The 26,631-nt window shown below is 31.9% G+C and overlaps 1 protein-coding gene across 1 annotated transcript; it reads left to right on the forward strand.

The window, feature by feature from the left end:
• Window positions 1-7,256: 7,256 nt before the first annotated feature.
• LOC100233038 (GEM-like 1) lies at window positions 7,257-18,871 on the forward strand. The gene is given in 4 exon segments (NM_001281049.1): window positions 7,257-7,560; window positions 7,715-7,816; window positions 9,164-9,435; window positions 18,695-18,871. Coding segments are annotated over 4 exon segments (855 nt in total).
• Window positions 18,872-26,631: the final 7,760 nt, after the last annotated feature.

The raw sequence follows: 26,631 nt of genomic DNA on the forward strand, positions 1-26,631 counted from the left end.
TAGTTCATAATATTCTGATGATTCCCAGTCCGTGCTTTCAAGGTTTCTAATGGCTTTCTCCATCTTGGAGGAAAAAAGAGAGGCATCATTTTTTAAAACCATTTTAGCTTTTATCAAGTATTCAAAGGCATTCTCATGTTTTTCTCCCTTTGTCGGTCCATTGTCTGTTTTACTGCCTCAATGCTTTGTATGAGGACAAGCAAGAGAAGTAGTTGAACAGTTGTGAAAAACTGCGAACCGATGAATGATTGAAGCTAAATGGAAGCAGCCACTTAGTGGAGAGTTTTATATCCAGATGAGTGTGAGGTTGGGGAGCATAGCGACAAACCATATATGAATGAATGGGCCAGTGGAAAATGGGAAAATATCCATAACTTTTGGTCTTCAAATCTCTGCCTTAGCTTCACAACTCATTTTCTACAAAAATTGAACATGGGCGGTAGCTTTTTTGGTGACCTTTGTCCATATATTTGTGATGGTTTCTATAATGTCATTGATTCCAGTAAGCACCTTGTCTACTAAAGGGCCTTCTCTTTATGGTCTTATAACTACTACACAAAATGAGTCTCAGAGTGATTATGATATGAGATGAAGAGCTAAAGTAGTAAAAGTTGAACAATAAAAGCAGTGCTTTGAGTCATCCTTTTCTGGTATAGCCTTTTTAGCTATGCTACTAAAGACAGCAGCTATGCACTATGGGAGAACGGGATGGCAGAATCAATGCTAGCTGTTAAAAAAGGTTCCAAAAGTGGAAAGGTCTGCCGGAAATTCCCCAAGTTTAAATTATTTTTATTAGGAAAGTTCTGCTGAAGATTGATAATTCTCTTCTAACATCCCATTTCCCACAAGGGAATGAGAAATAAACCTTGTGGGATGAATTTTTGCTGATGAAAAGCATGCATTTGCGGGCTATACAATATACTTTGTGTTGGGGGCTGCTCTGCATCTGAGCTTGCTTTATGCTCTTTTTCTTCTTTGGAGCTCAGACAGCCCTGTACTTCATGGACTTTAGCCTCGGTGACTGGATTCCATATGAACTCGCATATATGTGCTTGCTTTTAAAGGTGAGAAGTTATTTTCTTTTTGCAACAAAAATCATGAATTCGGATGGGAAAGTGCCCTCTTTTTCAGAGAAAAGAAGCTATGGTTAACCTCTGAAATTTTCCCTGAGGGAGTTACAGACTTGTACTAAAGAGTAGCATGATCGTTGGGTAAATTCTGCCAAGACATAAATAATATCCACAGACAAAAAGCCCAGACACAACTGTAATGAACAAATGGAAGTCAAAAAAAGAAAACACCCCATTGCTAAGTCGGGAGATGTTAATTTTGGTGCTGCTTATGCGTACATTGACTCTTACGCTAGGTGTCTAGACCTGCCTCTGCCTTTGCACTCTCGCCCATATGAAATGAAATAAAGGAAGGGTCGAATCAAAGAGTCATATCACAAATTATAGAAAACAATAAAAATGTCCAGAGTGCCATATGCCTCTTGTCAAAACTTGTTTCCCCTAATGTTTTGAGTAGACTTTGGCAGTGGGTGGGGAAGATTTTTTAGGAAAATCTAATCACTGTTTGCGATAAGAATACCAGAGCTTTTATTTGTTTTTAACTCTCTACGTCAAAAAATGTGGAGAAAGAAAAAGCCGCCAAACAAAACAGTTTTTCTATTATTTTATACAGTAAAAGTCTATTGAAAACCAAATTTTTTTGTTGAAAGGTGAACTAAATTCCTAATTAGCGTGGATTTTTTTTTTATAAAACTATTATATAGAATATTTCCTAAATCGATATATTATTATAATATTAAACTTTCTTATAAAATAAGAAATATTATTGAAAATATATCTATAAAAATTTTATATTAGGGGAATAAATTATGAGATGAAGATATACTTGTAAAAATTATACAAAATGGATAAAAATACCAGGAAAAACGGGAGATGCTTGATGGAGTAGGAGAGCCCGTGATAGGGTGTAAATAAAAGGAATGAGGAAACATGAAATGTTTCATGAATCTTATAGTTATAATTGTATTTCATTCTATACTCTATAATATTTTTTATGAATGTAGGCATAATTGACCGAATTGCATTAAAACCTCATGCACCTTTATGTTTATTATTTTATCTTGGTGTTATTGATCTAATGTTGTTAGTATTAAAGTTTCCAATGGCACAATAATTTTTAACTTGTTTTTAATACTTTTAAGTATGTTTTAACAATAATCTTATGTTATGACTTTATTTTCAATTATTCCATGTGTTTATATAATTATTTTTTCAAATAGTCCTCATAAAACAAGTAAAAACAACTTAAAATAACTAAAAAATCTTATCACAATGTTTTATGGTTAAAAAGCACATTCTTGTGAATTTTTATTTTGAAAAATAAAAAGTTATATCTGAAAACAATTGTTGAACAAACCTTTAAATTTTCAAAATCGATAAAACTCAGTATGGCCTAATTTTCAACAATTAAGTAGGTTAGTTCGATTTGAAATTTTAAAATTTGTTTCTTATTTCTTGAGATATAAAATGTGAACCACGCAGATATTTTAAGACTTTCATCTTTTGTAATTTATAATCATTCAATGTATTATAAGTTTCCTATATTTATTATTATAATTTATATTTTATAGATCAAGTTCAAGTCATCCATTATTATAAACTATAGTCAAGTTAATTTTGAAATATATTTATTATATTTTGAATTATATATTTAAAATATATGCTAAACTTGTCAAATTGAGGGACCATTGATTGCGGTTTGATTTATAATGTTGGCTTCTTGTCTTTTAGCAAAAAGACTTTTTAATGCATATCCGATTCCGAACATAATATTTTTCTATTATAAGCACATTTCAAAAACAAATTTGACTTAACCCATAAATTATGTTTCATTAAATCAATCATCTAAATAGATTGTCTTTAAATAAGCTTGGTTTGGTTTTATTTTTTATCATTAAATATAAGTTTGATTTTGATTCAAGCATGAAACCAACCCTATCTATTCGATTAATTTTTTCACTAAAAATCATTTTTAATTAATTTCACTTATTTTTTATTATAATAAGTAAAAATTAGTAATTATAAAGTAATTCCATAAATGAAAATGTAATAATAATTGTAAAAAATGATATTTAAAATATGTTAATCTTGCCTTAATTACATAAAAGAAAAAAAATGTGTAGTTGAAGATATTTAAAGAAATATAAAAAACAAGTAGAATTAATAATTAATCATGTGTAAATGTTAATAATAATAATAATAAAAAAACCCTACGTTTGTACTTTGTGAGTTTGTGTGACGAAGCAAAGCATTTTCGGTTACAAACTGTCTAGGCAATCCATGTTTGGCCAAATATTTGGACACGCATTGGTCGAACAAACTATATTCAAACAGACTATGTAACAATGTTGAGATAAATAAACGGGCTAATCAGCATAAAAGTTCATTTAGGTAGAAAAGAAAAAATATGCATTAACATGGGCATGAGCAAAGTTAAAAAAATCCAACAAACCGATCCAAAATGCATTAATATGGGTATAAGTAGAATTGAAAACACCGACAAACCAATTATAATGGTTCGGTTTTTAATAATAAAAAAGGTTGGTTTGATTTAAGAATTTTAAAAATTGACTTTATCAGTTTAATTTGATTTTATTAACCGATAAGAATTGAACCAAACCAATATTATAAAACTTATATATAAATGTTTGATTTTTTTTTTTTAACTATTATATATTATAGTAATTTATTGATTTTTATATTATGATTAAATTAATTCTAAATATATTTAATACATTTTTAATATCAAATTTAATTTATTTTCCATTTATTTTAAAAACAAATTAAATTTAGAAACTAATATAAAGTTTAAAGTAAATATAAATTTATAACTGTGTTGATAATTAAAAAATGTCATTAAATTGAGTCGAAATCGATTCACAAAAGTCAAACTAAGCTGATATAAAAAGATTGGTGTTGTTTTTTCTGGCTTTTTGCTGAAAATCATTTAGTTTTAAAATTTAGGTTGTTTGTTTTTTACTTTTTCATGACTTATTATAAACTTTTTATTAAATAAAAAAAGTCAGAATATGTAACTTTTTCTAAATAGAAAAAATAACACAATGATTTTTTTTTATTTTTTAATACTTAATATAAATAAAATACTATAAAAACAAATAACCTAATATTTAATACTATTAAGTATTAAGGTTCTATTTAGAATTAAGTAAAAAAACAAACACCACAGTTTTATTTGGTTTTTCACTTCAAACCTAAATCATACATAAAATAGATTATATTTGTTAGATTATTTTTTATTCAAAAATCAAAAGAGCCGACTTTATTTACACCCATACCCCCATTAACATCACATAACATTTAACCGTTACAAGTGCATAACTTACTGACCCACCACGACGCATTTAATGGTGGAATAAAGACTCCACAAAAGATGTTGAGAGTTACAATCCCAGGCTTATAGAAAATGTGGGAAGGAATTGAATATTCCCTTGGAAAAGCCATGCTCGAATTGGCAAGGTGGGTTGAATCGTTCAGGTAAGGCCTATCCAAATACACGCACCACTCAAAAGACAGAGGATGCCCAGGTAGCGAGTCTTAAATAAGGAAAGTGTAACGATTAAATGCACAACTACTTTAATTTCATGAAAAAATAAAATAAAAAATCCAAGACCGATGCGTATTTGTGAGCGGACATAAAAGCGGTTTTTATGTGTGAACTTCAATGTACATGTTTGTGTTTTGTGGTCAAAACGTTTGTATATTTTGAAATCGTAAAAATAACAATTTATTTCGTTTTTTATTTTTATAAAATGTTTTGTAAAACCATTGCACCAAATTCAAAATTTCGTACATATTTTTTAAAAACATTTTATGGAGCATGTATTTGACATGATTTTCATTCTTTAAATAAAAATATGTAGTATATTTTTGCTCCAATTCAAGATAAATATTTTAAAATAAATATGATATGTATATTGAATCAAAATCTTATAAACTTAAACTTTTTTAAAAATTGATAATTTAACACGGTATTAAAATTTCCTCTAAGGGTATGAGGTTGTGTGTGAGAGTGAATTTAAATCCAAATTTTATAAATTTAAATTTAAAAAAAAATTAATAGTCCTTCAAATATATAACCCTTTTTGTTTCATTATCAAACAAAAAACTAAAGTGTCAATTAATATTTTTAGTTTTACTATTTCCAAAACTATAAATATAAATATTTTCTTAGAAGTTTCTTTTTTTAAAATTTAGTATTGAAAAGTACAATTATTGGAACTTTTACTTTTTAAATGAATAAACGTTAAAATAAATTGAAGTTCAATTTAAATTTATAATAACTATAGTTAATAATGAGAATATTTTTATTTTAATTCTTTTTCACCACCCTTATATTTATTTTATGAAAAAATTAAACTATATTTGTTTCTTACAAATTTTGACAAAAAAAACATGAAAGAATGAAAACGGACAACAAAAGTAGAAGAGAAAAATATGTTGAAAAAAATAAAAAATAGATTAAAATCAAAAAGTTATTTTTACAATTTTATTTCAATTAATTTTCACTATCCTTATATTTATTTTTGAAGATTTTAAATTATATTTGGTTGACAAAGAATTTGAAGAAAGATGCAAATAAAATAAAATAGATAACAAAAGTAGAAAAATAAAAAAATTTGTTGAAAAATAAAAAACAAATTAAAATCAATAAATTATATATTATTTTTGAATAAAAAATTAAATATTATTAAAATATAATAATTTTTAATTAATTTTAATTATATTTGAATTTCTTTATAATATAAGAAAGTTATTAGTCATGGTGATTTGCTTGAAGGTCTGAGACCCAGAAATAGCCTGGTATTGGATGATCTTAACTGGATTAGTTGGATCAGAATGATCATAATACAAAGTCATCATCTTATTAGGCATGAGGTTAGCAAAATAAAGTCTTACTTCTTCTTCTTCAACTTGTTGGCTCCATAGCATTTTATGGGGAGAAGGAGCTTAACTAGATTGGGTTTTCTAGTTAGGAATTTGGGTATTATTTATATATATATATATATATATATATATATATATATATATATATATTTTTTTTTTCGGAACCAAAAGTGAAAAAAGTGCAAAAAGAATATGGGAGGAAAATTTAAAAAAAAAAAAAAAACGAATTTCAAGTTAATAAATTATTTTTATATATTTTTAAAATTCAAGAAAAGTGAGTTTTGACCCATTAATGTGAAAATATATGAAAAAAATAATCTCAAATAATTTACATTAATATTATTTTCATTTATTTTAAAATAAATTGACTTTTTAATTAATCATCTAATTATTTCCTAAAATGTCCATTTTATTTGTTATGTCATCAATGATAATTGACAACTAGACTTCTTCACAAAGATTTTTCAATATTTTATATTTATGATTATTATTATTTGAGATTTTTTTTCCCTCCAAAAACAAACACCTCTTAAAAAAGTTGAGACTTAATTTTTTTTTCATGAACAAACATCTCATAGTAGAAGCGAGGTAATTTGAAAAGTATGGACAATAGAAGTGGCAAAAAAAAAAAAAAAAAAAAATAATAATAATATTAAAAAAAAATGAAAACATTTGGGTTAAGTGGTATAGTCTTAATTAATGTTAATGACATGAAAAGTAAAAATGATATTTTAGGAAATAATTAGATGACTCATTAAAAAATATATACATTTTAAAATATTTTTAAATAGATGAAGATAATACTAATTAAAAATTTTAATATTTTTTTTATATATTTTCATAATAGTGAATCAAAACATATTTTTTCCTATGATTTATATTTTTTATTATTAAAAAATGGATAAGTTTTTAATTAATTATAATTATATTTAATCATTTAACGTGTAAACTTATTATTATAATCCCGAGAAACAAACATGACCTTCAACTTGAACTTAAAGTCATCGTATATTATAATTTTTGTTGTCCGTGAGAAGCCCAGTAAGGCTGAGCGGGCTAATTTTCAACTTTCAAACTGGTTAACGGGCCGAATTCAAATGGGGATTCAACCAGCATTGAGTGAATAAATTCAAAGGTGTGGATGGTTTGACCTCCTAAAGAATCTTCCCAACGAATCAAAACAGCCAATATTTCTAATATCACCCACACGGCCACGCGAAGGGCTTAGCGTTTTCATTTAATTTTAGGTCTAATCCTCTGTAGTCTTCAGGAGATCCAAAGATGAGCCAGCACCAGGGCCTTGAATCTCATGTTGCCAAACCAGAGTCCGATTACCCACCCTCAGCAGACTACGCTCCCTACCCAAAGCTCGATCCAAACGACGTCGCCCCGCCCAAGGAGGACTGGACAACAGTTACCATAAGTTCGCAAACGCCTCACCCCGTGTCGCAAAATTCGGGTTCTCCGATCTCTGAATCTGCGTCAGAAGGTCCGGCTCCGATTGCCCGCAACTCTGCCACCACTATGCCTGTTGAGTCCAATCCATACATCTCCTCATCGCCGGCGCCAGCGTCATCTATGAAGAGTGAGTATTTGATAGTTGCATGTGTTGGGTGATCCAGTTGATTTTTTTGTTGAACTTTTTATTTCCTAGGGTTTTGATGTAATCAGTGTGGAATTGGAACATGTGAACCTCAAAGAAAAGAAGTTTTGAATATATCCGTTTTTTATTTTTCCAGATAAGATGGATTCAGTGAAGGATGTGCTTGGGAAATGGGGGAAAAAGGCAGCAGAGGCTACAAAGAAGGCCGAGGATCTTGCTGGGAATATGTGGCAACACTGTAAGTTCTGGATCGTATATTTGAATTCTTATGTTGGTCGTGTGATTGATGTAAAGCATTCTATTTTCTTGAACTGTTGGTTTCAGAATGTTTTTGATATTAGTCTACAGCATAGGTTGGAATGCCTGTGGTTAATGTGTGTCTGGTTGATCTTGTGCATGCCTTTGAAGTACCTAATCCAGTGGCTGCAGAAGGATCTGTGTGCTAAATCAAACTTTTGATGAGCTTATTAAAGCCTTAAGTCATGTTAATGAAGACAAATCCTTTTCTCCAATAGTTTGATACTGGGAATTCCTCTAGTGGATGGGCAGATTCTTGACCATGATAAGAGTGTGCATTGTTCTGTAGCCAATTATACCTTATGGCACTACTAGTCTAGCCACATATAAAAAAACTTGCACATGATGCATATGATTAAGGAAATCTAGAGAATTGGAGACTCACTTAATTTTGGAAACTTAAGAGTGCTTTGAAATCCATCTCCATTTTGGATTTTTGTACTTCTCTAATTTTCACACGTCTTGGTGCAACTTGAGATCTGCTAGAGATTCAAAGTGTCTTGCTTGATCCTTATTTTGTGATTTGCATCTCAACCCTAGTACCAAAATCCCATATTGACTGCTCTTGGGCATTTTTATTTGCAGTTCTTCATACATGCTATGGAGATTATGAGACATTGGATAGTTAACTAATTGTCACCTGTCTGCCTGAGTATTTTGTTGAAGTTGAATCCATGTTCTTATGCATGGCTTGTGGCTATTATTGTTCTTTGAGTCAATTTCTACATCTTTGGTTCTTTTGGAGCTTGGATTTGAAAGTTACTTGCTTCATTGCTTTGGTTGACCATGCATAAAAAGTTAGACTTTGGCTACTCGATATATATATTTCCAGTTCAGTTGAGCATTATCTCTTTGCCTTTGTTAAGATTATTCATGTTGTTTCTCACAATTCACACACACATACATTTTATTATAGTACTAGTAGTAATAAAAATTTTCAGAAATTTGAAACTATTTATTAGTTTCATATTTCATGTATATGCACCGTCAATCAGTGCACCAATACCTTCTTACGTACATGTTCCAACCTTTTCTTGAATCAATGAAAATGGGTCATATATAGGCTTTGTATGTATGTATGTATTTATGTATATGGGTGTATATATACGCAGACGTATGAAAAAGTGTGCGCCTGCGCATTTATGCATATAGTTCATAATAGCACCAGTAGTAATAATTATTTACTTAAAATTGAAGTAGTTTATTAGCTTCTTATTTTGATGTGTATTCATTGTCAATCATCGCATCAATGCCTTCTCAGCATATTTACAAACTTTTCTTGGATCAGTGAAAATGGGCCCTAGTTTTGCTGATGCTGCTGTGGGAAGAATTGCTCAGGGAACAAAAGTTCTTGCAGAAGGTGGTTATGAGAAGATCTTTCAACAAACTTTTGAGACTGTGCCTGAGGAGCAACTTCAGAAGTCATATGCATGCTACCTATCCACATCTGCTGGTCCGGTTATGGGAATTTTGTATTTGTCAACAGAAAAACTTGCATTTTGTAGTGACAGTCCTCTGTCATACAAAGTGGGTGAGCAGACTGAATGGAGCTATTACAAGGTATGCTTTTTTCTGTTCTTATTTTGTTGTGTGTGTGTCTCATTATTTTAAACAGTAACTTCTAAAATAGAGAGCTGAAAAGAACATTTAAACATAGCCTTAGATTAGGGAATCTGATTTCTAAATTTTAGATACTTGTCTTTATTGTCATACCAGGTGCATTATTTAACATTTCTGGGTTTTGCTCCATTCTCTTGACTCTGGCTGGTATCTGACCTTAACACCCAAGCTGATTCTAATTTTATGATCTAGAATTGCTGAAAAACATTTGGTAAAAGATTCACCCATTGCAATATGGCCCAATCATTCTTGTTTGGACTAGGAACTAGTTCTTCATGCCTTAATGCTTGAAAATAGAGTCAACTTCATGAAACCATTATTAAAGGAAAAAAAAGGGATCTTGGAGTTTCCATGATGCTTAGAAAATTAAATACTTAGCAACAAGTTATCATTTTTGTAAGAAGTTGAGTTTCAATTGTTCAATCCTTCACATCTAAGATTAAAATTTTAAAGTTCAAATAAAAGAAAGTTTTGAAACGATCTTGCTTGGATTCTTGATGTGTAGATGAAAGAATACAGTCTCTTGAAATTATGATATTTTTCTATGTCTTGCCATATGAAAAAAAGGAAAAAATCATAGTACTGCAATGCTACCATACACTTGTAATCAATAACCATACATTATGACATGCCTACTGTGTTTGTATATATTCTAGGTTCCAAGTTCCAACTTACCAATTCCAAGTTGGTAAAATTTTAGCCCCAATAGCGATTTCATGCGACTTCAAATATTTTAAAATTTTTGTGTGAAAATTTTTCCTATGGCATAGAAGGGATATAAATGTTGTTGGATTGTAATGACAAAGAAAGTAGTGTAAAAAAAAATAAAAATTGAATTTATGATCTTGCTGATTAAAACCTAAACAACTTTTAAAGTAAGCGAAACAGACTCCAAATGTTTTCTTTTAGTGATCTTATTGGTAGATTACACTTTTAAATCATTTTTAGATATTCTCCTTTATAATGGTTACATGTTGATTACCTCCTTCTCTAGGCTGTGTCCCAATGAAACCCCTCATAAGCAGTCAACCCCTGGAAGTGGTTTAAATTATGCATGTGACAATCATGTGGCTAAATTATTCATTTGATTGACCATTTCATTTCTTAGAGCAATATTCAGGTTACTATGTAACTCGCATTGCTTGGACTGTTTAACTAGGCTTAGAACTGATTTTGTTTATTTCTTTGTTTGTTGATTGATCTGATAAACTAAGCCAGGTCAAGGTTAGTTTAAATGGCTATGGACAATGGAGGTGGAGGTCTGTTGGATAAGGTTTAAGTGAGGTCTTATGGAAACATAAAAGTCATGATGGGATTTAACAATGTTGGTGATGAGGCTTAGGTAATCAGCAGGTGACGTGGTAGAACTTGCTTTTGATACACTTGGCCATGAAGGGTTTTTATGAGTACAGTGATATGTTGTAAGATGATGGTAATCTATTGAATACAGTGAAGTGGAAGGGCAGCTCCGATTAAGTCAATTAGGGCTTGTGTAAAAAGATGCCTCATTAAATTTTGCTCATCATTGCCATCATAGAATTTTATTAATTTAAAAATTTTCAAGTACCCATAAAAAAGGAATCATTTGAATCTATTGTCCAATAGAATTAAATTTTTTCCACTCATTATTTTTATAGTTTTTTTCTCTAATTTTTAATAGGTAATTTAATTTTTAAATATATTATCAAAGACAATGGAAAAGGCCTTGTATATTATCCAAGACCAGTGAGAATAGTTTGAACGAAAGTCTCATTAGTTTTTTTTTAATTTTTTTTTAATAAATTAAAATTAGGTTCCACTCAAATGGAATTGAAGAAGAAGACTGTTTTTATGTGGGCTGATTATAGTATTTTAGATGTGGGTTTAGACTTTAAACCTTTGATAATTTTGTTTTCACCATTTTTTCTTTCTCCCACATAATTGAAAGTGAGAAAATAAATTTTGAATAAAATATTTATCACATTGATATACACTAATATTATTTATACATTAATATAATAAATGAGAAGGCCTCATTTGGATTTCTTATATTCTGTCTTTGGTGGAGTTAGGTGTTTATTTTCCTGTGACAATGGAGTTGTATTAGTATGTATAAATTTCAAGGAGGATATGATGGCCATAAGTGATGTAGTGTGTGTGATTGTGAAGGGAGATGGGGCAAGTGGTGTGAATCTACTTCAATGAAGGACCAATGGTAATGCCCATAGTTGTTAAAAACTTACAACACATGATATAATATATTTTCAATGGAAATTGATAGGTATTGCCAAATATATCTTGAGTGTATTTTATGATACATATGCGATAAATAATATGATACACGATACATACATCTTTAACTATATTTCATAGTTTCTAAAAAAATAAAATTTGATTTTTTTTTTTTTTTCTAAAGTAACTATTATATTAATGTACTTTAAGTGTAGAAATTGATTTAAAAAAAAAGGAGAGAAAAAGGTAAAATAATTCTACATGAAAATGCCACATTTTTTGTCAAAGGCACGCATACAAAATAAAATAAAATAAAATAAATTTAAGAGATAAATAAATTCATTCATGCAATGTATATTATGAAATTGTCATTTGAATGATTTGAATGTTGACATTGAACATGATGGTGATTGGTGATAAAAGTCTTATATTAATATATTAGTTTTTCTTTTTTGTTTTTTGGATTTTTTAAATTATTTTTTTAGTGGGGAGGGAATGATGATAAACATGGTAAGTTTGAACCTTGGAGATGACACATAGAGATATGCCTTTCAATTATACAAATAATACATATGCCTAGTTAGAATTTGGAGCTACAAATTCAAAAAGCTTATTTTTGGGGATTTTGTAATGAACCTATACATTAAACTTATATTTTATTAAATTGGACATAGCACAACTCTAGTGTTTAATGTGGCCACATGGTATACACAGTTTAACTCTTTAAATCCTATTATCTTTTATTAAATTGGTTTTATATTACCCTAGATTTCATACTTCTAGTATATGTGTATCTCATATATTTATGCATAAATTTATTTATTTATTCATTATGTAAAAAAAAAAAAAAAACCTACTTTCAATGCACAATATGGAGAAATAAGAAAATGATACATATAATTTACGAGTTAACAACTACACTAATGATTGGTAAGTGTTGGTGAGGAGGGAGAGGATGTAGTGTTAGTGGAGGCTAATGTCATAGAGATTAGCTTACTGTGGTTGCATGAAATCACAATGGAAGTGTGCGTTGACTTCAGGGTAGTAACTTTGATAATATGAGGCTGATGAAAGTAAAAGCAATGCTGGTGAGGTATAGTTGCAATGAGGGGTATAGTGGTGAACAAACATGGCTAAGGAGTGATGGAGGTGCTGGTTGTGAATGGTGGTGTGTACAACTGTTACTAACAAGCATAGCAAAAAAAAAAAAAGAGGGACTACAAGAAACTACTTCCTCCATCTGTGAGAACCCCACTAATGAATAAAGTCAAATTAAGTACAATGGACCTTTGTCTATATACAACTTTGCCCACAATAAAAGATTACAAAGAAAAACGTCTTTTAGTATGGATTGTAATGCTCCTTGTTTGCAAATAATCTTCCATTCCCTTCCTTTTAAATCATCTAAAAAGTGCACAAAGCTACTTGCCATGCCTTTTTTTTTTACAAAAAATGATATATGTCATCCTAGGAGAGTCTCTCTAACTATAGAGGATATCACCCTAGACACTTTAGATAGAGAAAACAACGATTCTTATAAAACCTTTGTCGTGACATAGTAAAGGAGAATGCAATTAATGTATTCTCCCTTATTTTCACAAAGAAAATACCTTTTTGCCTACAACCATCCTCTTCTTTGAAGTTGTTCTAAAGTCAATACCTTTCCTTTGGTTGCCTCCCAAGCAAAAAAACTCACTTTAGATGAAACTAAGGAATTCCAAATAACATCCACTGGAAAGGAATTGACCTCCCTAGTTCTAGGATTTCATTGTGATGTTTTTGATTGTGCTAATGGGGGAGATGTTAGCATGCACCTTTGTTTTTATGGTTTGTGTTTTGCACTTTTATTATGGCTTGTACGCTTATTTTGGACATGATGACATGGTCGATGCTTTATGCTTATCACTTAAACATATATTCTTTTATTTTTGTCTTATCTTGCCTATACTTTGTATAGCTCCTTAAAATGCACATATTTAGTGGGAGTTTTTCATATTGCAATCCTAGGTTTGGTCATCATAAAAAGTTGGGGGGGCGGGGTGCATTGGTGAAGATTGTCAGCCCAAGATTTTCCAAAGGTAAGTAATGAAATATTTTGATGACGAAAAAAATAAATGATTAGGAATTAATGGTTTTACAAGAAGAAGATGCAAGTCAAGCCAAAATATCAAGATCAAAGCTTATGAATTAGAATTTTTTTGAAGTCTTTTGAGCTAATGTAAGGCTAGGAGAAGGATGTACTAAAGAAAACAATACCTTATTAATTTTTCCTATGCATCAAAGATGGATTTAAACCTCTTCCCACTAGAAAAACTTTAGGCTTGAAAAACTGGCATTTGGCTTGAAAAATCACCCTATCTTCCCACTAGGCACTTTTTGAGGTACTCCAAAATTTTCAAAACCTCTTTTGTCTTGCTTTCAATCTAGATTGCCTCACTCTCTCTTACCTTCATTCAACACTTCTACAAAGGAAACATCCTATAAAGGGGCACTTCTCCATTTTTGTCCAATTGTCGAATAGTCTCCTTCATAGCTTTCAAAGGACTGGGCACAAGAACAACTTTGATGCTCCTCAATTTGGTGGTTAGGTTCTTCCATCCCCTATGAAATCCCTAACTTTTGGGAAAAGTAAGGATGACTTTTTCTTCTCTATTGACAACATTGAGTATAACAGGAATCCACTAACATTGCTGCTACATAACTTGAACTTGTACGTCTTTCACCTTCATTCTACACCTTCTTAAAGGACTTTTTGGACTTCCCTACATAGCAAGCTTGAGGCCCTCTAGCAACCAAGCTAAATCCCTCTCTCCAAATTTGATCCCAGAGGAAAACCTTAACCCTCTCCACAATCTTCCCAACCACTTTACCTTTGACCATCTTCATCTAAATCTTAAAGGATTTCGATTCAACCCTAAACTAACAATTTCCCTATAAGTTTCCATCCAATCTAGTCAAGGAATTAGGGTTTATTTTCATAAAGTGGGAATCTTTACCAACACCAAATCTTGATAGAGGCAAAAAAGATGTTAATGTCTGCTTTCCAGTTGGAGAAAGTTGTTCTTGGCAATATATTTGGTTAGGAAAATTATTTACAAAACAAGATTCTGAAGTTTGGGTTTCCGTTTTTCCTTGTCATTAATCTTTTTGACATTTCAAGATAGAATCTGGAGCTTCATCAATAGACCTTGGCTAACACCTAACCATTTTCCCCATTCTTCCTCCTTTTACCTGAAGTCGAATCATGGTTAATGGAGCATTCTAGTTTGCAAAGTTCCCTCTCTAATCTTATCCTAGACATTGGGATCTTATTTGCCAAACTCAAGGCTCTTTCCCTCTTGCTATTTTTCATTCTTTTCATGATGGCCAAAATTTTCCCCTCAAAACCATCATTTGACATTCACATGAACTTATTGAAAGTTGTGAGGTTGCTAATGATGTCCCTAAAGGTGATGGATTCTTGAACCACATTGCTATAAGGAGATTCCCTTGTTGTGGATAATCCCTTTTCCAATCTGTTCTACTCCCCCACCACATCTGCCTCTCATAGCTTAGGTTGAGAGCTCTACCAATGTTCCATATTTCAAAATCATACTCACCAGTCCAACCGTTGAACCTTTGGCCCTAATAAAAGGCACACCATTTGGATCATCAAGGAACATCTGACTCCCTTGTGTCCCCTTCATTGGATGATTGCCCATATAGAGAGAAGAAGAAGGATAAAAGGGCCCTCACCCCAAAAAGGAAGGAAAAGAAGGGAGCATACTTGGGAAATGGGAAGCCTTTTCCACTAGAGCTTTATTCGTGGTAGCAGATCTTTCCTTCCCTTGATTTCTCTCCTTACTACTTTTCTAAGACCATCCCCAGCTCCTATAATTGTGCTCATGATCACTAGAGTTCTGATCTCTTTATCGTGGCTAGGGTTTTAATCTCCTCATCACCCCTTCCTCAAGTTCTCAATTATTGACTTGTCTTGAAAAATGGGGTCTCCATCAAAGGCCTCTACCAAAATTAGAAAATTATTCAACTATACAGTCTCGGAAATTAGGGAATTAATTCTATGACATTTTCAATGAAATCTTAGAAATTAGGGAGTTAATTCTTTGATATCTTCAATTAGGTTCATCAACACTCACCCTGAAGTTGGTGAGTATATATCATCCATTCCTAACTTGCTAATTACCTTTTGAAATAAGTGACTTGTTAGACCTTTATTAGGATATCAACAAGTTGCCCATCTATTGAAACTTGAGAAGTACAGATTAGTCCATTGCCTAACTTCTCTTTGATAATGTGTTGATCCCCTTCAACATGTTTTGCATGATGATGTTGAATTGAGTTATGAGTAACACTGATTATTGATTTGTTATTGCAATATAGATTCATAGAGCCCTTCCACTTCACTCCTAGGTCACCTAAAATTATTTTTAGCTAAAGTATAGATTCCTCGTGTCATGACTTTGAACTTTGCTTTTGTATTGGACTTGTCAACTACAATTTATTTCTTCTTCATGTACCAAATTTCCTCTAAAAATAGTACAATACCTAGAGGTTGATTTGTGGTTTATTACTAATCTAGTCTAATTAGTGTAGGCTTCCAAACTTAACTCTTCATTTTCCTTGAAGAGTTTTACATGGAATAGATTATGGGTATCGCAAAATTTTGTAACTTGTTAGTCAATCTTTGGGAGTGGATAAACTGGCTTACTACACTCACTACATATGTTATATCAAGTCTCATGTAAGACAAATAAATGAGCCTCTCAACTAGTCTCTGGCAACTCCCCTTATAAGCAATGCATCTTCTGATGCTTTTCCAAGGTTGTGATTTTGTTCAACAAGTGTGTCAAGGCTTACATCCAAGCATCTTAATTACTTTGAGAAGATCAATAATATACTTTTGTTGAGAAATAAAATTACCATTTTTTGAATGAGCCAATTCAATTCCTAAAAAATATGTGAACTTGCCTAAGTCTTTTGTCTCAAATTCTTTGGGCAACTATTTCTAAAGTTTTTAAATTTTTTCTAGATCCTCTAGTAACTCCTCTTGTGTATAGTGCATCTTCTGATGCTTCATCGAGGTTGTGATTTAAGTGTGTCAGGGTTGACATCTGAGCATCTCAATTTATTTAAGAAGATTAGTAATATACTTTTATTGAGAAATAAAAATACCATTTCTTGAATGAGCCAATTCAACTCCCAAGAAATACTTGAACTCGCTTGAGTTTTTTATCTCAAATTCTTTGGCCAATTGTTTCTTAAGTTTTTCTATTTTTTCAATATCCTTTATAATGATTGAATTATCTACGTAAACAATTAAAGTTGTGATTTTACCTGTGGTTGATTGTTTGATAAAGAAATTATGATCCCCTTGGCTCCATCAAAACTTCCAATTTCCCATAATATCATGCTTTGAAGATTTGTTTAGATCATACAATGTCTTTTGTAGTCTGCATACTTTATTAACCTTGAATCTGTTGCTAAACCCTAGAGGTGCTTCTATGTAGATTTCTTCTTCTAGGTCACCATGCAAGAAAGTGTTTTTAATGTCAAATTGCTAGAAAGACTAACCAAGATTAGCTGCTAAGAACAATAATACTTGTACAGAGTTATCTTTGCTATTGGAGCAAAGGTTTCTTGATAGTCCACTCCATATGTCTAAAGTGTTGCCTTTAGTCTCAAGCCTAGCTTTGTATTTCTTCAATGTTCTATCTGCTTTATTTTTTTGCAGTAAATACCTGCTTACATCTTATTGGCTTCTTCCATTTGGGTAATTCAGCAATCTCCCATGTCATCTTTTTTTTTCCATGAGAATTCATCTCCTTATCCATAGCTTTCCCCTTGAACAGTTGGTGGAATTTCAATAAAATTTAAGTGGCCAATGAAGGCTCAATGTTGTGAGGACAATCTATCAAAAAAAAAAAAGAAGAAAGAAATTAGACATATGGTATTGGGTGCATTTTCTAACTCTTTTTCTAAGAGCTACTAGCAAATTTAGGTCTTCAAACATTGGCAATAGAGGAAAATGACTATGGTTAGATTCAGTACTTGTCATGAGTTCGAATTCTTGGGTTTGCACTGGAATAGGGTTCAACTATCTTCTTCTTGAGTAGACCTGCAGTGCCATGACAATAATGCTATCATTTCTCTCATTCTCATCCCCAAATCTACTCTTGTAGGAGTAGATTTGATGACTACTTAAGAAGCAGTATTTGGAATAGGGATTGTAAAATTGGGTAAAGTTCAATTCAGCCTCATCTTCATTTAATGATAAAGACTTTCCCTGAAGATGAGGATTGATAAAGAAAGATTGGTTTTTAGCCAAAGTGACATCCATAAAAACGAAAATTTTCTTGGAAGTAGGGTGATAACATTTGTACCCTTTCTTTGTTGGTGAATAATTAATGAAAATATGCTTAAGTGCTCAAGTTAAACCCCTCAGGAAAGAATCGGATTGCTAAGTAAGCAATAGTTAATACTGCTTCCCCCTAATATGATTTTGACACATTTTTTTCTCAAATAATAAGGCACAGATTACCTCAAAGAGGTGATGATTTTTTCTTTCTGCAACTCCATTTTGCCGTGGAGCATTTGTACATGATGATCCATATGTTATTCCTTCTCTTAGGGTAAGAGGGTAGTGCCTGGTTAAAGTATTCTTTCACATTGTTGGATTTGATACTCTTTATTTGAACACCGAACTGGGTGCAGACTATCTTGAGTTTTTAAGTGTCTGAAACACTTACAGATATAGGATGTGGTGGGAGATTAGGAAATAAAATGGAGTATTGGGTCTGGTCACTCAAAATGGTGGATGGTAGTCTGTCTGTACACTAGGTTACCAGCACATTCTGTTTTTGTTGCATGCTTTCATCTAGTGTCTATAGTAAATGATCTGCATATCTCTGATTGTCTTATTTCCATTAGTTATAAGCTTTGTTTTTCATGGTTACTAACATTTGTATGCCTTTTCCTTCACAATGAATAGGTAGTTATCCCATTACACCAGCTGAAGGCTGTCAATACTTCAACTAGCAAAGTCAACCCAGCTGAAAAATATGTCCAGATCATCTCTGTTGACAACCACGAGTTTTGGTTCATGGGCTTTGTACACTATGATAGTGCTGTGAAAAATCTTCAAGGAGCATTGCAGCACCATTTTTGATGCACATAAACACGAGATGTCCATCTATATTACAGAAGGTGCGTCATGTTGCCAACAAGTTGCTGTAAATAAATATCTTGAGTTGAACATGGAATATCTGAGGGCTGCTCTAGTTTGTTATGGCCTAGTCATATTCAATCCTATATCAACGAAACTCAATGGTTGTGAGTATTGTGATAGGACAAGAAATGGTAATGATTAATTTAATGTTAAAATTATGTTTGTATTGACACATTTACATGTAATAAGTATTGATTATGGTAAAGCCATATGAAACTCATGCCTTCCATTCTTGTTCTTGTTTGAAGTTTGTTTTGTGAGGATTTATGGGAATTCATCCCTTCATCATTTCTTCTCCATTTAACTAATGTGGTTCAATACGCAATTTCCAGCTTCTTGAAGGTCTTATTCAATTATTTCCAGATTTCTGTGATGAGGTTAAAGTTTAGTTGAACAAATTCCCTCTTTCTACATAAACGTGTTGATAGTTCTGAGTCCGTTTCTTCATCAATACGCGTACTACAATAAGGTGGTAGAAAGTTGGTGGGCTGGCAGGTCCTGCCAGTGAAGGTAAAATAAGGTATGCATGTGGTGTTGAAGGACTATAACCGGCAGCAAGTTTGTTCTAGAAAACGTTGTGCCCTCACACACCACTCGAGAGCAACAGATGCTCTAATTTATCATTGCTAGTTTAGATTCCTTTATTTTTAGTAGTTATTTGGTCAGGCTATCATCAACCCACTCAGTTGAGTAGATCCTTAAGTTAATATGATCAGTTTCTACTAATTGCTGCATCAATTGCATTTTTTGAAGCTTGGACGCTTTTGTTACAGGGGTGTGTCATTGTGTGATCATGTGTAGGTTAGATGGGCCGTGGAATTTTGCCAGTCCCAAATTATGGAGGAATATTTTAAATACAAAATATATCTATTAGGAACTGAGTGTAAATTTTAGGCTTTTTGAGCTGATTTGAGTCTCCTTCTAGGAGTTTGATTTTGTGTTATGAAGGATGGTCCCCAGGGTAACATTGGACGAAAGGTCTTTCAACTTTTATTTTTGTGGGTATGAAGACTGATTTTATTCAACATATGCTCTTGCATGGATGGTGTTCATTCACCAGTAATTTTTAGTTTATAGTTGGGTGGTATCTTCACTTTCCTTTGTTTGAGAATCTCTCTTTTAGTAGTATGCGGTTGTAGGTTTCCATGTTGATGACATTCATACTTAGCAATTCTCAGACCCTTGTGCAGTTATGGCCCCCTTGGGATGCAATAATCAGAATGCAAATTTCTCACTTTTCTTGTGTCTCTGTATGGGACAACAAAAACATGTGTGGGCTACGTTTACATCAAACTTTACTCTTGGGATTTGCTTTGTTGACGTTATAATTATCAACATTTTTCTCTTTCACGGAAAGCTCCCCAACAAGTAGCTATTCTAAATAAGGGATTATGCTGCCTTGGGGGAGATATGCAATCTAGGAGAAACTTGGTGAATCTGCTTTCTTTGTTCAGTTCAATTTGTACTATAGTTTGTGGGGTTAGGTCCTGTCTCTCCCAACAAACACTTGAATAGGGACCGCCCTGCCAGCCTATCAGGCGCAAGGTATCCCCTATTTCAATTATGTCAAAAAGGTAGGTCACCGGCAAGATTGTAGACGGCAAACCCTATGCAATGGAGCACAAGAACTCTTTTTGTGGGGAGTAAAGGTATGCTCAATTAAAATTTTTATAAAGTGTTTTTTTTTATTTTAAAAAAGATTTAATAACACAAATTCAAAGCCAAGGTAATGAACCTTGATATTCTTGGGTCAATGGGTTGATGTGAAAAAGTCTAAAGAGGTTTCTTTATTTATTTATTTTCATCGGACGGGACGGTCAATTTTCAGAGTGATGGGAAGTCCTTTGGCTGCATTATAGTTTATGCCTGGGGATGATATACCATTGAAAGTTGGTTCAAAGGCAATTATGAAATAATTTCTAGGACTTACAGCAAGTGGTTTGTTGAAAGGTCGAAATGAATTAGGGTGCATGATTGGGCACTAGGAGGAGGATGTGAAATGTGATAATGCGATAAGTTCAAACTCTGGATTAGCACAAAATATTTGTCGGAAGCGAAGCTGTGTCAAGCAGCTTCCATGGTTGGTCCACCCTTGAAAACTGCCTTGGCCAGCTTGCTTGCTTGTCTTTCTACATCCCAGGTAAATTTAAGTACTAATATTAGGTGGTATTTATTTTTTTAGCTGAATAAAAAAAATCAAAATATTTAGCTTTTTCTATTAAGCTAAAAGTAACATATTGACATCATTTTACATAATCAAACTGAACATATTGATAAGAAGTTCATTTTAACTATGTTGGATGATGTTAACAAGTTACTTTTAGTTAAATAGAAAAAGTCAAATATTTTAATTTTTTCTATTTAACCAAAAAGCAAACACCACCAATAACCTTAATTTTTAATACCCAAATTTTCATTGGAGATATTTTTTATTTTTCGTGTTAACTAAAAGGCTAAAAACTGAAGTTAAAATTAAAAGTTATAAGTTTTAAAAATGATATTAATATAAGACTATGTTTGGTTTTTAAAAGCAATAAGAAAGAAAAAATGATTTTTTCATGTTTGATTTTATTATGAAAAATATATAAAAGAAAGTTAAATATAATTAATATTATTAAAATTTTTAAAATTTTATTAAATATTTATTAATTATGGTTGTGTATTCAACCAAGTAATTATTAATTTACAAGTGACTATACAATTATTTAAATTATATTTTATTTACTTATTAACAAATTTTAATTTGTTTTAATGATTCAATGTTTAATTTAATTTATATGAGATTACCCTTTCCTTATCATTTACGTTTTATCTGAGGAGATTTCCATGAAATCTTTGGCCATCAAACCACTTATATTTTGATGATGGTGAAATACCTATATTATCAAAATTATTTTAAAAAATATTAAAATTTATTTGTGAAATTATTGAATTTTTTAAAAAGTTTTGTAGCAAAATATAACCTTTAAAACTAAAGTTAAGGAGGTTTATTTTGCTACTTTTAAAAATTCTATTGAAAAATCTTTGGAAATTTTTGATAAACTTTTAATAAAATTTAAAATTTTTTGCCAATGATTTTAGTTTATTTATTTATTATTATTTAATTTGATACAATCTAATTTTATTTTATTTCCTTCATGATATTGCTTATATCTACTTATCAAAATCTTCTAATGTGGATATTAGAGTAGAGATTTTAAATTAGTTTGAATAAGGAAATAAATAATTGATTGATAATAACATTTGTTTATACTTCCAAGGTTAAGTGTACATATAGTGGGGCCTTATTAACAACTCATTTATTCTCCTAGCTAGTTTTTTTATTTTATTTTTGGATAACCGTTAATTTTGGTGTTAGTACAGATTCAACAAATTAGAAGTCTTGATTGCAGGCATAGAAAAGGACCTACCATACATTCACCCGAGGACGAAAGATATGAAAGCATTTTTTTTAGGCATATCTCGTCGTGTGCTTGAAGGAATTAAAGCATTTGAAGATGGTGATTAGTGTCTTTGACTGGTCTACACCAGTATTACTGAGCATTCAATTCCTCTACTACGTTCAGCCACCCATCAAACCAATGCATTTAACTTAATTTAATTCAGTGTCACATTTTACCTAAAGATGAAGAGATTTTTGGGCAACACATCCATTGACTTTTAACTATAAAGTCCTTTAAATGGACTCGAAAAAAGCCATCATTTAAGAATTACATTTGAAAAAAAGGAAATAAAATTAAAATTTTGACATTGTTGAAAGTAAAAATATGCAAAGAAACGAAGATAATTATTCTCTCTCAAACATGTCGTATTCGGATTTGAGGCTGTCTTATAAATTTAAGATTGCTTTAAACATGAATAAATAAAGAAAATTGAAGAATGATGGTGAAGTGGTGGTCGGATGCATTCTTAATTGCCCTGCGAATTAATAAGGCGGTGGCCAATTAATTTGAAAAGGGAGAGGGCAGTTAATTACAATTTACAAGAGATGATGGGCTTACCGGGGAGGGTGGACATGGGAGTCCCAGGGGCATAATAAGAGCCCTTACAAAGTGGTGCTCATTCTTCAATGAATCCTGGAGAAGACGACAGAATCCTTTAGCCAATGAAACGACAATTTCAAGAATTGCATGGAATCATTTTGTAAACAAAATCAGCCTCATTATAGGAATCTGAACCTTTCTTGAGTGAGTCCCTTCGACAAGCCAAGCCATTAATTAATATAGATGAAGGAAAAGAAATATGTATATATATATATATATTGGTAGTAATACAGAATAATGAAAGAGATTTTGGTGGTAATTCATATAGAATAATAAAGGTTTTGTTTGAAATAAGGAAAAGGGCCCTCACGGGCTTTATAGAGGAAAAAAAAGGCTGCTAAAAAGCATGGAAATGGAAAGGGAGCGGTGGTGGAGGCACAAGCACACCACACCCATTCCCTATCCCCACCCACCCTCCTTTATATCGACTAGTCGCTATCACCCTCCTGCAATTCTCCCTCAAACGCATTCAAATGAAAAACCAACGGAAATGGAAAACCAAAACGGAACGGGGAGAGGGAGGGAGGGAGAGGGTCATGGACAAGTGGACTGAAAGAGACAGCAACTTCATCATCAACAGCGTCACGGTATCCCTGAGACCCTTAAAAGAAAGAAAGAAGGAAAGAGTAGTACTGTAGTAGTGAGTGAGGGTGTGAAATAAAGTGTGCGAGTGTGAGGGGGAGGAAGCGGTTCCCCGCCAGCTGACATGAGGGTGACTGACGTACGGTGTCAGAACGTCGCGTCATAAAACACGCTTGGCTGGTCACATGGACCCCTTTCTTTCTCTCTCCACCTCTCTCCACCTCTCTCCCCTCCCTGGCTCCTTCTCTCTCTCTCTCTCTCTCATTTTTAATTGTCAGTTGTTGGACTTTTGTGAGTCTCCGAGTCCCAATGTTTAACCTTAAAACTTATTCCTTCTCTCTCTCCATCTCTATAAACCCTATAACTCTAAACCTCTAATACAGCCTCAGCCTCTCTCTCTCTCTCTCTCCCTCCAATCATGCCAATTGCTAAGGCTTTCGGGTACGTTTCCCCATTCCTTCATCCATCTATCTCTCTAAGCTCTCCAGTCCAGGCGCCACTCTTCCTCACCCTGGCTAAGCTTTATTTTTTCTGTAACAGCATAACATGCACCGCTTAGAAGTCATTTCTTTAATCTTATGATAAATTACCTTCCGATCTTCTATATTTCTTCAATCCATATGATTTTTCCATTTGTGAATTCACTTTCTATCAGCAATCTTCTTATTTATTTTAATCTTTTACAGAACTTGTAATTACATATTAATTTCACATTTATGGCATTGATTTCAAACCCTTTGAATGAAAAGTTGTACTATTGTCTAATGAATGCCTCTGTCATGCTTCTAATGAGATGTTATTGCCATTAAGACTGCCTCCCAACATATGATGAAACATTTTAAAATGCATGTGGTTGAATTACCTTCCAATCTTTTGGGTGAGAATTACAAGTGAAAAAAATCCTTTCAAATAAAAAGTAATTGGTCAAAAGTATGGGTGTAATTTGCGAGAAATCTTATTAGAGTGTTTGATTTTTTGGTTTTTTTTTTTTGTTGAAAGTGATTTATTTTTAGAATTTAGGTTTTTTATTTTTTTTATAATTTATTATAAACTTTTTACTAAATAGAAAAAGTCAAAGGTGGTGTTTGTTTTTTTATTTTTTGTTGAAAACAATTTATTTTCGGAATTTAGAATGTTTGTTTTTTTACTTTTTCATAACTTATTATAAGTCTTTTAATAAATAGAAAAAGCTAAAATATGTAATTTTTTTCAAATAGAAAAAATAATATATTGATTTTTTTTTTTATTTTTTAATACTTAGGTGGTGTTTGTTTTTTTACTTAATTCTAAATAGAAACTTAATGCTTAATAGTGTTAAATATTATGCTATTTATTTTTTTAAATATTTTATTTCTATTAAGTATTAAAAAGTAAAGAAAAATCAATATGTTATTTTTTTCTATTTAGAAAGAGTTACATATTTTGGTTTTTACTATTTAGTAAAAACTTTATAATAATTCATAAAAAAAGTAGAAAAATAAATAACATAAATTTTGAAAACAAATTGCTTTCAACAAAAAGCCAAAAAAAAAAAAATATTACCTTAATATAAATAAAATACTACAAAAACAAATAACTTAATATTTAACACTATTAAACATTAAAATTCTATTTAGAATTAAATAAAAAAACAAATATCACCAAAATATGTAACTTTTTCTAAATAGAAAAAATCATATATAAATTTTTTTTTTACTTTTTAATATTTAATAGAAATAAAATATTATAAAAATAAACAACCTAATATTTAATATTATTAAACATTAAGATTTTATTTAGAATGGAGTAAAAAAACAAATACTATATGATGTGTGGTAACTCGAAACTTTATGGCAAGATGTTTTGGGGTATGTTCGTTGTCAAATATAATTGATGTAGTTTTGGAGCTGTATCCAATTGAAAGCTATAACTCAAAAGAGAGAGGCCTGCTGTCCCATGGGTGTCAATTGATCATGATTAACCGTACATAACCAACTATACGAAAAAAAAAAAAAAAAAAAAGAAGAGTTGTGAAGGCTAAGTTAAGTGCACTTATCATTCATTCATTCATTGAGAGCACGAGACAGTACATGTGGGGAGCTGCTTCACTCCACTCTCCAATTTATTGATGTCCCTTAGTCTTAGGCATCTTAATTTAGGTATTGACGTTTACGTTCTACCATACTAAAAATAAACATGCGCTCTTATATATGATCATATGCAACGAAATATGACCCTTTATCATTTCTTTGGGGGTGTCTCCATTATTTTTGATGACCGGATGGTGGAGTTTGCCTATAATTTCCAAGCAAGCCAAAATGAATTCGCTCATTAATATGAATTCAATGACGGGTATCCTTCTAACCCTACCATGCCACTGGGATTTTTCCATGTATAATACCGCAAAGCATGGGGAGGTGGTGGCCAAATCCCGAAGGCTGTCATATGTATAGATATGAGCATAAAAATAATGGAACAAGTCAAAGTAAAGGGTTGTTTGAAATGTGGGAAGTTTTGATTGGAAAGGGTATAAGAGGAGTGAGTGAATATTTTGAGGGCAAAGGGACGTCATGGATGTCGGAGATGGATCGCACTAAGGCAGTTGGCATAAATGCCGACAATTTAATTTTTTCCGATGTGAATCCGTGTCCGAAGTTTGTAGGCTTGTAGCTAAGTCGCCCCCATCTCCTGCCTCTTATTTCTCTGTAATGTTTCCAAATGCTCGATCACCTTTTCTCCACTTTTGTCTATTCCACCACCACTATATGCCCTCACACCCTCACACCACCTTACTTTTGTGTTCTGAAATTGGCATCAACAGACCATTACCATTGCCGAGTTTGAACGTTGAATAATGAGTAATCATATATCCTTGAGCAGTTGGGCTGACAAGGGGCATGATGGATAGGGCATCTATTTCCCAGTTGCCAAACACCACCGCCACCACATCTTTTTGATGACGTGACACGCTACCATTTTCCCCTCTCATTTATTGCTGAGGGAGTGGGGATGGAGCGAAGTAAATTCGCAGGGTCTTAACTTTTACCACAGCGAAAAAGAATCCCACCACCACCAGAAAAAGGAAAAGAAAAAAAC

This window comes from Vitis vinifera, chromosome 18 (assembly GCF_030704535.1).
Source record: "Vitis vinifera cultivar Pinot Noir 40024 chromosome 18, ASM3070453v1".
Lineage (NCBI taxonomy): Eukaryota > Viridiplantae > Streptophyta > Magnoliopsida > Vitales > Vitaceae > Vitis > Vitis vinifera.